Source organism: Cyanistes caeruleus, chromosome 5 (assembly GCF_971803275.1).
Source record: "Cyanistes caeruleus chromosome 5, bCyaCae1.hap1.1, whole genome shotgun sequence".
NCBI lineage: Eukaryota > Metazoa > Chordata > Aves > Passeriformes > Paridae > Cyanistes > Cyanistes caeruleus.
The window spans coordinates 12,427,099-12,440,743 of NC_141705.1; the positions used below are offsets into that span (position 1 = coordinate 12,427,099).

The following is a 13,645-nucleotide window of genomic DNA, read 5'->3' on the forward strand; positions in this document are numbered from 1 at the left end:
ATATAAATGCTTTCTAATACATATCTTTATATTTCATTAAAGGACTGTAAGGTAAAATAGAGAACAATTTAGAATTTGAATTGGCTGTTGCACTAGAAATTGCTTCCTAAAGTGTGGTTGTTCTTAGAAGTAAAACTGTCCAAAAAAATATTTCTCAAGGAATGAAAAAATATTCTTCAATACATCCTTCATGAATGTATTTTTCAAATGGAAGAATCGCATCAAAAGCAGCTCAGTATGTCAAGTAAGGTTTTGTCATGTGCCAAAGCTTGGGAAACTTCTTTCACAGAATAACAATGGAAGTATTTCTGTGTGATTGCACGAAAAGATTTTTTTCCTTAGTAGACAAGCATGTAGTCACAAATGTGACTGACAATGCAATGCTTTAGGAAAACCATCAATTCTTCTGGTAGTCAGGGCAGTATTTTTTAGAGTAGTTAAATTATTTCAGATTAAAATTAGGTAAAATATAAAACATAATCATTTATTTATCAATTAAAGCAAGCAAGTTTAGGTGAGTTGAATGCAATAGCAACTGATGAATTTTTAACAATATCTAAAATAATAACTGAATTTGGGTAAGAATTAAAGTTCTGGTTTTGGTTTACAACAGCTAAATCATTATTTAAGCCCATTTCAGAATTAGACTGTTGATGTAAATATTATTTAAAACAAAACCTCTGAGAGGGAAAATTGCATAGACTATGGAGATTTTTCTGTCTACACTAGTTTCAAATTAGGTTTAACCTAATTAATGAACAAGATTTGCCATGCTTTGTAACTTGCTTAAGTGAACAGATGCAGTCTGCCTGCCATATCAATTAGAACACCTCATTTGTGATTTAGGAAATGGAGTAATACCTGGATTTTCATAGGAACTAAAATATTTGTAGTGGTGGTCTCTCTGATAAAATGAAGCTCATGGTGTCAGAGTGTCCCCTTGTAATATAGAGGTGAAATCTGGTGTTTCTTGCCCATGTTCTCACAGCCAGAGAGAATTCAGAGTATGACCCAATGCCTTTGTTACCCAGAGCCTTCAGTCCAGTCATTTTTCGTAGGCACATTAAAATTTAGTTTAGGTAAAAATGCTTGTTAATTACTTTATGTTATTTCTGCCTTCTGAAGAAATAATAGGTTGGTATTTTGAAGAAATGCATGGAAGTCATGTACATGGACTAGTTAAGTTTTAGATATACTATAGCTTTAGATTAATGGGAACTTATAATTTTTATTTTGGCACAAAGAACATTTTAACTGTAGAATAGTGCTGCCTTTCAACATATTCTGACTTCCTGGCTTGTGGGATGAATATGAATGGGGATTTTAAATGCTCTAATAGGAAAAGGCAGACTGTAGAATAAACAGGGTACAGACACACAGATTTAATTTTAGTGAGAAAATCTTCAATAATACTATTTAATGATGGAGTTCAATTTTTTTTTCCCCTGCAGATTCTTTCTAAATTGTTTTATTGTTCCATGAAAGAAAGCAATAGTTAAATAAGGTTATAATCAACATAAAAACCTGCAGAGTATTTAAGGGCTCCAGTCACTTAGGGTCAGTGTGGCAAGGGTTCTGCAGCTGGGGAGTGTCAGGTAGCTTTGCAGAAACTGTGTGCATGGAATTAGCTGGAAGCTAACACTATGTTTGTATTTAGCCAAAATGCTTCAAATATGGTAAAAGTAAGAGAAAATAGGATCATTTGGAATGAGAGCGGGAATCTGCCTTTTTCATATACAAGTATCTCTTGTAAAGATGGGGAATAAATGTTAACATATAATCACAAATGTTGTTTTTAAACAAATCTTTCCTCAGGAGAGAGAGCGAAGGTCACCAGCATTTAATCTTCATATAACCACCTTCCCTGAAAACAATGGAAGTGCACTTCAACTGTTCTGCCATCAGGAAGGAATAAAGGTATATGCAGAGCACTAGAAACAGCTGGATGGCTAGGAGCCTTTCTTGAATGACCAGTCTGCTATCCAAACAAATGGTTTGACACTTACCAGGGAAGAAAATTAAAAATAAAAAAAAAAAAAAAGAAAAAAGAAAAAAGAAAAAGTAGCTTTAACTGGGAAAATAGTTTCATAAGAATATGATCTTGTCATGTCAGGAGTTCCTCAGTGAAACTGAAGGCTGGTCAATCAAGATAATTTACATATGGTCTAGGGAAGAATATGGATATTGATGTGATTCACTGTCTTGAATTGTAGGCTTGCTACAGAACATGGTTCATGATATTAAATGTCTTGATCTGAGTTCAGAAATATAACATTCAGTCCTTATTTTACACTCAAGTTAGTGAAGGCTTTTATTTGTTGAATGAATATGCTTAAGTTATTTGCCAGGACCTTGAAGCATGAGGTGCCTGACCCAGAACTCATTCAGATAGGTGCAACTCTTTCAGAACAAGATAAACATCAGAATCTCCCTTGATTACCTTCAGATATAAAGAAGCAAGAATTATTCTTTTCACTCCTGTTGACCCATGAACAGGGTATTTATGCAACTTGATTTGCATGCTGGCTCACTTAAGATAGAATTCAGACTTGTGTTGCCAGTAATGTTGCACAGCAGGCCAGGGTAACTTGTACAAGTAACTAAAGCATAATCTCAGTGCCACCCACTAGTGTTTTATGGTCGAAGTTTTAGTTGTGTTTACAAATCCTCTTACAGGAGGCTTGTTGCTGTTCAGTGCTTTAATAAGCACAGTATGATCTCTAGAGGAAATAAACAGAAATCGTCCCTGCATATTTTTAGGAAGCTGAGTAGTCTGAAAGAAAAGAGTTAAAAGCTGCTTTTTACCTACAGATTTGGTTGGATACTCATCTCCCAAAGCACACCAAGAGTCCTCAGTTAGCATATCACCTACAAACAGAGCCAGACCCACTTTTAGCTTACCTGTTATTCTAATCTGCATGTTGGCCATAGCAGGTACAGTGTACCAGAATACATAATTCCCATTTTTTTCCACTGTCATCTGTGATATGCCTTAACAGGTGAATTCTTTTCAATCTGCCTTTCAGTTCACTTACCTGGAAGGTGAGGCAGTCATCTAATATGGACAGACTGAAATAGTTGACCTTTTATCTGTTTTCAATGCTTTTCAAAATTATTAGCCATCAGTAGCAATGTAGATTCCAGAATGATGCAAAATCTGATTTGGTTTCTGATTCTTCCTTCAGTCATCATATGGAAATAAATTATTAGAACGATTATTTCTGGCTCAATAGATGCAAGAACTTGCATGACTTAATAAATTCCCTTCTTCACTAGTGTAACTTGTTGGCTAAAGAAGTTTCTGTTCAGCATTGCCAATGCTGATCATAATCAATAGGTTTTTTTTTAACATTGATCCAAACACAAGTGTATTAGGATCTGCACCATCCCAGAGTTAGTGATGTGCAGAGTTAAATAGCTCATGTAGCATTTGGGAACACCCCTGAAGTTTTTGGGAGGGAGAGGACCTCTCAGGATAGGAAAACTTGAACACCACATGTGGCCCTGTGACATGTTGCCCTTTTCTAATTGCTGAATATGAGTAGAAGTTGAGGGTGGCAGCATTTAACAAGGCTCTTTTGCTTTATGTATGTTTATTAAGCATTTCGAATAACAAGGACTGGTCTATTCCCATGCTCTCAAGACTTGCTGCCTTCAGATGGCATGGCTGCATGCAGGCTGTCAGTGGAAAAGATTCCTGGTCCATGTTAACTTGCAGACCAAGCTTGGGATGGTTCAGGAGAATGCAATTATCTCTGGTTAAACAGTTCCATGACCCTTTCCAACAACTAAATAGAGTTCTGGGGCCTAGGAATTGATCCTGGCACAATGTTAATTACAGACATCATGTGAATTTTATCAGGAAAAGGTTCTCACTCGGGGGGTGGTTGGGCACTGGAACAGGCTCCCCAGGACAGTGGTCACAGCAGCAGGCCTGACAAAGTTGAAGAAGTGTTTGGACAGTGCTTTCAGGCACACAGTGTGACTCCTGGGGATGATGATGTGTAGGGCCAGGAGTTGGACTCAGTGATCCTGATGTATCCCTTCCAGCTCAGCATATTCTATGATTATGTGATTCCATGAATTTATTCCTCTTCTTTGAATCAGAGGAGTAGTTTATTTTATTTCAGTGGCTGAGCCTTAATAAGGATGGGTTGTTCAGTTATTATCTGAGAGATGAGTGGCAGAAAAAATTCGGCTTTCTAATCAGAAAGATGATTATGAGCTGATAAATGTTTTGAGGAGGATGTTCAGCCCACTGTGCACATTCCCTTCTGCCACTGTAAGGCTGATTTGAAACTCCATGGTTTTGTTTAACAAAGAAAATAAAAAGTAATCCACCAAGCAAACCTTAGCAATTTGTTCACACTCTCTGCCCTTTTACCTTCTGTAGCTTACGTGGTTGATGCTCTACTCCAAACAAAGAAACAAACAAAAAAAGTCTTTTAAACCCTTTCTCTTTACATCCTTTAAACCTGTTTATCAGTTTTGGTCTTTCCTCTACACACATTAGCAGGATGATAAGTGTGAATGATACAGAGACATTCTGCCCTCATGCACTGACATCCAGGTTGCTTGTTATAATGGAGAGTGACTTTTGGTTTTGTCTTAAAGTATCAGTAATTACTTTTGTAATTGTGATGCAAAACTGTGTTTCACTTATTTACATTTGAAGTCTTTTCACACACAGATGGGAATAAAGGGTACATAAAGTGTAGCATATAAAAATAGTTTCTGACCTACTTCATAAAAAATAAGCGTTGAACATCTTTTTCAGGACGTGAATATATCTGAACTTATGAAGAAGCTAGATATTCTTGGAGATAATGGGGTAACTCTTTTTTACTTTTAAATATACCTCCAGTTTCATGGTTAATTTAAAGCATTTTTCCAACAGCAGATACTAACACCCAAGACAGTGCACATGGTGATTTATATACACCTGTATTTTTATGAAGAATATGAGTGGTTAGGAATGGCTTTTACAACATGAAATTTTTGGTCAAACTGATGGTAGTGAAAAGATTATTTTTTTTAAGATAGGATTTGATCTTGACTGAATGATACAGAAAATAGACATTGTAATAGGTAAAGTGAAGTGATGCAAAACAAGGAGTCAAAGCCAGACCAAGTTGTGAATTATCCCTCATTAATGCTAATAGTAGCATCTTCTGCTGTGAAGGCTGTCACTGCCAGGAGTGGGTTTACTGGGAGAAAGACAAGGATAACTGTCTCCCCTTTTTCCTCTTTATTGCTAAATACAGTATAAAATCTTAGTCACACATTTGGGGCACAAACATCCAGAGAGCTGAGTCCTGTTTATAGCTGGATTTAACAGATTGAGGTCTTTATAATACTAGTTTTAAGTTCTAGATTTGCATGTTATGTTGCAAGTCTTGTGGAGGTTTCTATAGCACTCTTTGCATTGTTTTCTTTAATTGGAAGTCTGAAGTGCATGAAGGTGAGATTCATTTGCTGCAAGACCCTGGCAAAAACAGGGAAAAAATGGCAAAATCCCTGACTGAAACCACTTAATTTTCCTTGAGTGATCTGTCTCATTGAATGATCTGTTGAAAAAGTGTTGTGGGGCTGGTATGCTGAAATAGAGCAGAACTAAGCACCCTTGGTTTAACTTTCAGTCATGGGATCATTTTTAGTTATGTCTATAATCCTAAATGTTATAACTGATTTATTTTTTGAAGCATGGTTAAAACTTACTGCTTGTGTTAAAGGATGAATTTTTAATCCAATTTAAAATGCATCTTTTTGTATTTTAGAATTTGAGAAATGAAGAGCAGGTTGCAATAATCCAAGCTGGGACTGTGCTTTCCCTCTGTGAAAAGGTAGAATTCAGTAAATACTTTTCTCTGCTAAAAACTGACCGTGTCTTCTCAGACACCTCATAACTTTACCAGGGAGGCATGGCTTTTCTGTTCAGGTCATCTGGATTGGAGCATGTATTCATCCTCACATGAATGTTGGGACTGTGATGCCACAAGTAAAGCCAAACTTAAGAAAGAAACCCAGTTTTAAAATAAAAACATGTTTTGGAGATATTCCATTAGCATAGAGTACTAAAAATCAACTTAACACAAGAGACTTCATTCCCCGAAGTGCTGGTGTCCTCAGTGCTGTGGGAGCAGTTGTAAGGTGCCCTCTGTAAGGTGCCCATGGTCCCTTTTGGCCTCATTCCTGTGGATGACTGAAAAAGCTCAGAGTAGTCAGTGGTCCTTTCCCCTGCAAATTAGTGTACATAGAGAAAAAGTAGTTTGCACAAGATAAGTAATCAATCAGGTCACTCACTTCTCTATGGCTGGTTCTTTGCTTCCAGAGAATATAATCTGTATATGAAAGGGGTGACATTTAGAGCTAAGAAAGACTTGCATATTTCTCTGAAGAAGCTCTGTGTATCCTTTTCATATGTTTCCATTAAATCTTTCCTGATGTATTGTTGAAATTCAGAATCAGATATTTTAAATTAAAACTTGAGCAATTTTAATAATTGCTCTAATTGATATAATTTTGATAATCTACTTATCTAAATAACTTGAAGTAAATAATCTACATTAGATAATTTAAGACTCATTAATTTAAATGAGTAATTGCTATCAGCAAAATAAAAATGGGGAAAAGAGCTCAAATCCCTATGGTTTTCACTGTGTTGTGGCATTAGAAGGTAATGATTTTAGCACTTCTCATCCAGAAAATGAAAGAGGAAGAACCCCACTATTAAAGGCTAACATATAGACTCCCAAAAATACTGTTTGTATCTCCTGTGCCCCTTGGTTCATGAAAGGCTAACAGGCATAGAAAGATCAGAATCAATATTTAGTTTTGCATATCATTTGCATACCTTAAAAAAAATTAGACCTCTAATTTTTGCAAGTAGCCCTTCACTTGATTGAGGGTAGCTATGAGAGATGCTCAGGATTCCCCATTTCTACTGATTGAAAAGGTTCAAAGTGCTCAGTCTTGCTGAACATCTGTGGTGAGGCTTTCCTGAGGAATATCTTCAGCTTGTCACCTTCAAAATGAAGAAAAAATAATCGCGAAAATAGAATCTCTGGGGAATATCGTGTTCCTGTTAGTTTTTTTCTGTAGAAAGCTAACCTGCAAAGCAGATAAAACAAATATCCAATTTTATTCATCAGTCTCTTAAATAATGGGAGGTTCAAAATGATGAAGTAATGAATTCACATTTCATAAGTTTCATCAGTTTACATGTTTGTAGTTTCCTAGGTAAATCATGGGGAAAAAAGTCATTTTGCATTATAGTAGGTCATTAATTCCTTTGAGTCTGAGGCCTAATAAATTCACCAAAACACAGAATTAAAGGAGTTGATGTGCAAAGATTACCAAAAGACTTAAAGTAGATGTGAGTAGTCTAGTGTTAGTAAACAAGGCATTTGAGGAAAGCAATAATTATCAGCTGCAAATCTGCTGTCTCTAAGCTAGTCATGGGTCCTTCTTGAAGACCAGTAGGGAAATGAAATTAATAATTCAGAACTGACCGTTCCCATCCATTCCAGTTAACTTAAATGGAAATATTAACATAATCCTGGTGATGGTTAGTAATTAAGCAAGAACTTGCATCCATGCATTTAGCTATTACGATGTGTAATTTTTACCTTTGGAAGGCAATGGCCTTTCTTCATTCTGATTGTTTTGAATGTCACCATAATGGTAAGGAATTCATAACAGCAACTACAAGAGCTTCCATCTGTCTGTCTGTTTTATTTTTCCCTCTACATTACCAATGTTTTACAAGTGAGCCTCTTCCCACAAAGAGTGCAGCAAACTGTGCAGAATGAAGGTGAGTTTTTCACCTTGTCTTTTGTTTCAATTGCCCTCTGGAAAAATGCAGGCCTGAAATGAGACAATGGTTTCACAAATCAGGCCAACAAGCATTTGAGTAAGAAACAATCAGGTTGATTCTGCATTCCTGACCCAAGTCTGTTTTGTTTCTTGAACTTTACAGGGGAAAACCCCATTTAATTTACTATAGGAAAGCAACCTCCACTTGTTAGTCTTTAGTGTGTCTCTGCAGTCCTCCATTCTGCCTGTGCTCTCACAACCTGTTTATTCATGTGTGTCTTCAGAGTGAATAACTAGCAGGGGAGGAGCATATGCCTGGAAGTGCTGGCAACAAACTTGCAAAATGTTTGGTAGAACCTTTTCCAAAATCTCTGATAATTTTCTATTTTTCCTCCTCACACGGCTGTAGTGGTTGAAACAGATAGAGGGGACAGAAGCTGCACTGACACAGAAGATGTTAGACCTGGAGAATGAGAAGGTAAGAAACAATAGCTAGAAGTAAAACTCATTTAGCTAAAACTCACCTCAAGGGAATGTGCCTATATTTCATCCCAGGCAGGTTTGCTGCCTTTCTCTGCTTGACAGAGATGGCTTCATGGTAAAATAGGCAAGTGGTTTCTAGAACAGTCTATTGCTTGTATTCTTTGGGGTGAGACAGAACTTTCAAATCTATATAGAACAAAAAGAGCAAAAATACATACAAATTAGGGCACAAAGGCATAACTGGAGAGCACATTAACCAAAAAGTGTGAAATTGTCTCTGTGCTTTCTTTGTGTATTAATTTGTCAGGCAGCAGCATCATCTTTTTAATGTTGGGGTCATGTTTGAATTGGCAAGGGTATTTCTTTGCTCTGTGGTACTCAGCTTCTGGACAAGCTGTCAAGACCTCTTACCCAGATGACCTTTCTTGCCCCACAGCCTTCATGTCTAAAGACAGAATGTTTTCTCAGAAAGCAGTTCTGTCTTGAAGAATAAGCTGACCTTATTTTTCCATATGTTGAACAATTTTAGAAGGAGTGAGTGTTTGGTTTTACTGGTTTGCCATGCATGCAGTGCTTCACATCTTTAAATGGCATTCCAAACACTGATTAATCCTCACCACACCTTTGACAGGTAGATAAAGAAGCAGCATTTCGTTCATCCTAAAGAATGGGACAATGAGACAGAGAGGTTAAGTGATTTGCCCAGGGCCACTGAAGAAGTGTGTGTTTGAGCCACAAACAAAAAGAGAAGTGCTCAGACTCTGTTCTCTGTTGAGTGTAACCTGTCATACCAATTGTACTTTAACACAGATTAGATACTTTCCACATTTAGTATTTCTTTATTTTTAAGTTAGGGAAAAATAAAAAGGTTTGAGGAAGGGAAAGTGGCCACAAATACTAGATTCTTTTGTAAAGAAAAATGGAAATTGTAATGAAAAATGCAAAAAACAGGGGGTTTATAACTTAATATATAATCTTCCCCCTTATTATCTATGATATTTTCAAATCTTACTATGGATAGACCTTGTATCTATTTGTTTAGCACAGCAGTCTGAGAATCTGCATCCCTAATAATGATTAACTCAATAAGCTGAGAAATTATATTCTAGCATGATACTTTCAAAAGGACTGAGCACTGGTTAAGTTGTCCTTGAAACCTATGTTAGGGGTTTGAGGTCCTATTCTTGTTTCCTTCCCCCTTGCCTTCTGTGGGCAGCCTTTACTATCCCTTTTGAGAAGTGACATGATCGGGGCAGCTGCATTGCTATTCTGGGGTCTGGTGGTAGCTCTGACCCATTTTATAGTCTCAGACAAGTCAGTCTACCTCAGTGGTGTCAGACACCTGTAAGAAAGTCAGGACCAGGCCTGTCCTTTGCTGTGCACTCACAGTGCATGGTGGTGTTTCATCCTGTACAGCAGCTTTGCAGTTGCTGTAATTCATCCATGTAAGAAAATGAGCCACCTGGGTAGTCATGGTGTGACTCAGTTGCATAAATGTGGTGTCTAATACCATATCACATTCTCCAGAGTTCTGAACTCAGAATTCTGAACTCAGAGTTCTGGAGATGTCCACAAAGGGCTGAAATATATGTCCTACAGGACTTGCTGGAGGCCCTTTCCCTTCAGGACCAGTGGCATATTTAGAATATGCTGGAGCAGAAGATTGTAAAATGACTGTCGTAGCAATAGATGCCCATCTGTTCCAAACCAAATTCCAGCCCCAAGATCAAGGTCTGACTTAAACTTTGGGTTTGCCTTCCATATTCATTAATAGGTAATAAAAATAACTCCATGTTTACAAAATAAATTAATAATAAATATTATACAGAGAACAAATAACACCTTATTCCTCTGAATACTCTAATACTGGTCTTATATGTTGCTATTGTCACCAGTTCTACACTGGCAACTGACAGAAAAGTTGTCAGAAGTCCACATTCATGTCTGATGGCAAAATTTGGCTAAGTAAGTGACTTTGAGGCATTCCCATATCCAGTAAATCTAACCAGAGCAACAATATTTGAATTTTTAAATAAAATTAAAAAAAATATTAAAACTAAATATTAATTTAAAAAGCTGCAATCAGTGATCTTAAGAATCCCGTGTATTTAATTTGGCATTTATTCGATATGTTGAGGAAATGAAAAAGTTTGTTGATTAGAAAAAAGAAGGATAGAAAATACTAAATTCAGTCAAAGGGCTTTTCTGCTTTTTGTTCTACTACTAATTCTTTTGAGTGTGAAAACCTGCTTTGAAAGAAAAGTTAATAAGTAGCTATTTTATATTCTTTACTGTCATCAAACCTGGTCTAGGGAAAGGTGTCCCTGCCCATGGTAGGGGGAGTTGGATCAAGATGATCTTTGAGGTCCTTTCCAACCCAAACCATTCTATGATTCTATGACTCAAAACACTCTAAAGGCCTGACTAATTAGGCAATCATTTGAATGTCCACAACTTAGTTGAAACATCATGTTTTGGAAACCCCAGTCTGTGGGGTTATATATAAGAACTCTGAAAGTTGAGGAGTTTGATTTTTAACAAAAGTAAACAATCCCCGTAAATCTTAGGTATCTTGAAAACTTCTTCAGCTCTTCAGCTAGTCACTCAACCTCTCTGGGCATCACTTCACCTGTTTCAAGTTGGCCTTCTGCCTGTACAAGCTGAAGACCCAGTTGTTACTTCAGCTTCAGTAACAGGTCACGGGATGGTGCTGCAGAATCCAGCTGTTGCCATGCATGTTCACATTTCCTCCCTAGAAGAACAGATTAAACAACAGCAATTAGGGCTTGCCCCATTATTTCCTTAAGGGTAATATTTGCATGGGATATTTTCATAAAGTGCCCCCTCTTGGCCCTGTGTAGGTTACAGCTATTGAACCACATGCATGTACATCCCCACTCACCTTTTGCTGCTCTGTGCACTTCTGTCAGGTCCAGGCAGGTTTGTACACTGGTGCAGAGGTCTGTGCTTTCCAGGTACAGCTTGTTAATATGATACACAGATTTGAAGTGCTAATATCGTAAATTTGATATTCCAAATATCCTTAGGATGAATATGGTCATTTGCTATGGATTTTCTTTTGCTTTCGAGTGGAAAGCTTGCATAAAAATGATGCCATTTATGATTCTTCATTAATTAGGATAAAGAACAAACATTCCCTTGTTTTTATTATTGCTCAGGACCTGTTCAGTAAACAGAAGGGTTATTTAGAGGAAGAACTCGACTACAGGAAGCAAGCTCTGGACCAGGCATACATGGTAGGAAAAGAACAGTAATTATTTTTTTCTGTTTGAACAGATCTGATAAAATGCAGGGTTTGTCTTTTTTTTTCTTTTACTTTTAAATAAGATTCTTTTTTTTACATTTTTTTTTTTCCTGCCAGACTAGAAATCAACTATTTCTTAAACAAAAGTTTAGGAAATGGATTATAGTACTTACAAGTGTAACATTTTTGCATTGCATTTTTTATTCTATGATATGCAGACATCTTGTTGGTACATTTGGAATGGAAAAAGCTAGTTTATGTATGCAAAAAAATATGAGTGCTAAAAATACACCAGAAATTACTTTAGAACTTTTCCAATATTTATTTTCCTGAAGCATTTGTAAGTATTACTGCTGCTAACCTATCCTAACTCAGGAATGCCTTTTCTTCCAATGTGATGCCTTCCTGTGCAATCCTATCCAACCTTACCCTTCCTCGTTTGCAAAAGGGAAGCTGCAACCTTGCCTTTTCTCAGGCTAAACAATAATTAGGAATTACCCAGCAATTGGTAAAACTGCACACACAACTTTGATAATAGTGAGACTTTGGGAAATCAAAATACAATGGCCTGAAGCACTATTTATACATTGTAAATGTTTCTTATGTGGAAAATGTTTTCAGAGAAGAAGCAAGGTCTAGTGCTCAGAGCAGATAACAGAGATAAAAGCAAGCAGGTACTATTTCTAGCGCTGTGACCTTGGGCAAGCCATTTAACCTTTCTGTGCAGCTGTTTATGCATCACTAATATGGGTGGAATTACCTACCTCACAAAGGTGTTATGAGGGCCAAAGGGATGTGGTCAGATGCTGTTGATCCAAATATTGGTAGTCTGGATGCTGGTTTTTGATAGGATGATATTAACCCCAGTAATCAAGGGAAAACTGCCATGATTCCTTCCTTTCCTCTCGAGAGTACAATTCTCCATGTGAATGTGAAGTTCTCCTGTGTTCTGTGCTTTGCAAAGTACTGCAGTTTTGGTCAGTGCATGAGAATCATGTTAGGAGTCTGGCAGAGAGCAAGAGACGGATGAGGATGAGTGGATACAAGTGTTCCTTCCTTCACTGCTTATGGCAACATGGAACTAAGCCAGTGAGGTAGACTGGGAGCCGTGGATATCAGGGCACCAGGGCCACAGAGAGGGAGAGCGAGATTCCTGTTCACAGTTCTTCCTGGGGTCTTTTTATTTTATAGGATGGCTTAACAATTCAGCTGCAGTTGAAGGAAATCTGTTAGTTTTAATTTAATTTGTAATGTTCAGCATCAGGATTTGGAGTTTTACCAGGTATTGAATGCAGACCTATCTTCTGAATCTTTCTTAAACGTAAGAATGGATGATTTGCTAGAACAGGAGCCATTTCCCGGTGTCTGTCCATGCCGGGAGGCTGCGTGCACTCTGTGTGGAATGCTCCTCACTGCTCACGCTTGCTGCTTTCTGTCAACCTGTCCGTGTCCATCCTGCCCTCCTGCCTCAGCCTTCGCTTGCTAGCCTTCTCCTCTAGCTCTTGGTGGGTCGTTCGCTTGCTGGATTCAAACGTCAGCCTGTCTGTGTGTGATTTGGGTTGCATTAGAAAATCCAGGAGCTGGAAGCCACGCTGTATAATGCCCTGCAGCAGGATCCAGGCAGGCGGGCGAGCGAGTCGCTGACGGAGGCGCAGCGGGAGGATTTGCGGGCGGCGGTGGAGAAGGTGCGGCGGCAGATCCTGAGGCAGAGCCGCGAATTTGACAGCCAGATCTTGCATGAGCGGATGGAGATGCTGCAGCAGGCCCAGCAGGTAATCCCGGTTCTCCCTCCTCCCCTTTGGTGTTGGTGTTACCTCTGTGGTTGCCGCCACTGCCCGTACGACAGCATCGCTTCACCCTCACCTCGTGGAGTTGTGTTCAGTCTGGTCTCTGTACAGCCCCCGTGCCAAGGAGCCGTGCGGTGGCAGGACCTGGTTGCCCTGGGCATGGTGCACACACAGAACAAGTGTCTGTCTCACCACGAGGTGCTGTTGCACAGCCTTTCATGTGTGAGCACCACACAGTCTTCCACAGGACTCGGCTGGGAGCTTGTTGCAAGTTTAAGGCCTAAAGTAGAAACAG

General features: G+C 38.3%; 1 protein-coding gene and 1 long non-coding RNA gene across 8 annotated transcripts in view; one reads left to right on the forward strand and one right to left on the reverse strand.

Moving 5' to 3' along the window:
* Positions 1 to 13,645, forward strand: part of JAKMIP1 (janus kinase and microtubule interacting protein 1) — a 142,255-nt gene that overhangs the window by 108,223 nt on the left and 20,387 nt on the right. For all 7 annotated transcript variants that reach the window (XM_086889228.1, XM_086889233.1, XM_086889231.1 and 4 more), the window contains 6 exons: positions 1,816 to 1,917; positions 4,778 to 4,831; positions 5,778 to 5,843; positions 8,225 to 8,293; positions 11,478 to 11,555; positions 13,132 to 13,335. In XM_086889228.1, coding sequence (XP_086745354.1) covers positions 1,816 to 1,917; positions 4,778 to 4,831; positions 5,778 to 5,843; positions 8,225 to 8,293; positions 11,478 to 11,555; positions 13,132 to 13,335 — 573 coding nt within the window. The remainder of the gene's footprint in view (positions 1 to 1,815; positions 1,918 to 4,777; positions 4,832 to 5,777; positions 5,844 to 8,224; positions 8,294 to 11,477; positions 11,556 to 13,131; positions 13,336 to 13,645) is intronic.
* LOC111928203 (uncharacterized) lies at positions 7,719 to 11,050 on the reverse strand. The gene is made up of 3 exons (XR_002863964.2): positions 10,928 to 11,050; positions 8,340 to 8,484; positions 7,719 to 7,866 (listed from the first exon to the last, which is right to left on the reverse strand). It is a non-coding gene; the product is annotated as an uncharacterized LOC111928203 (long non-coding RNA).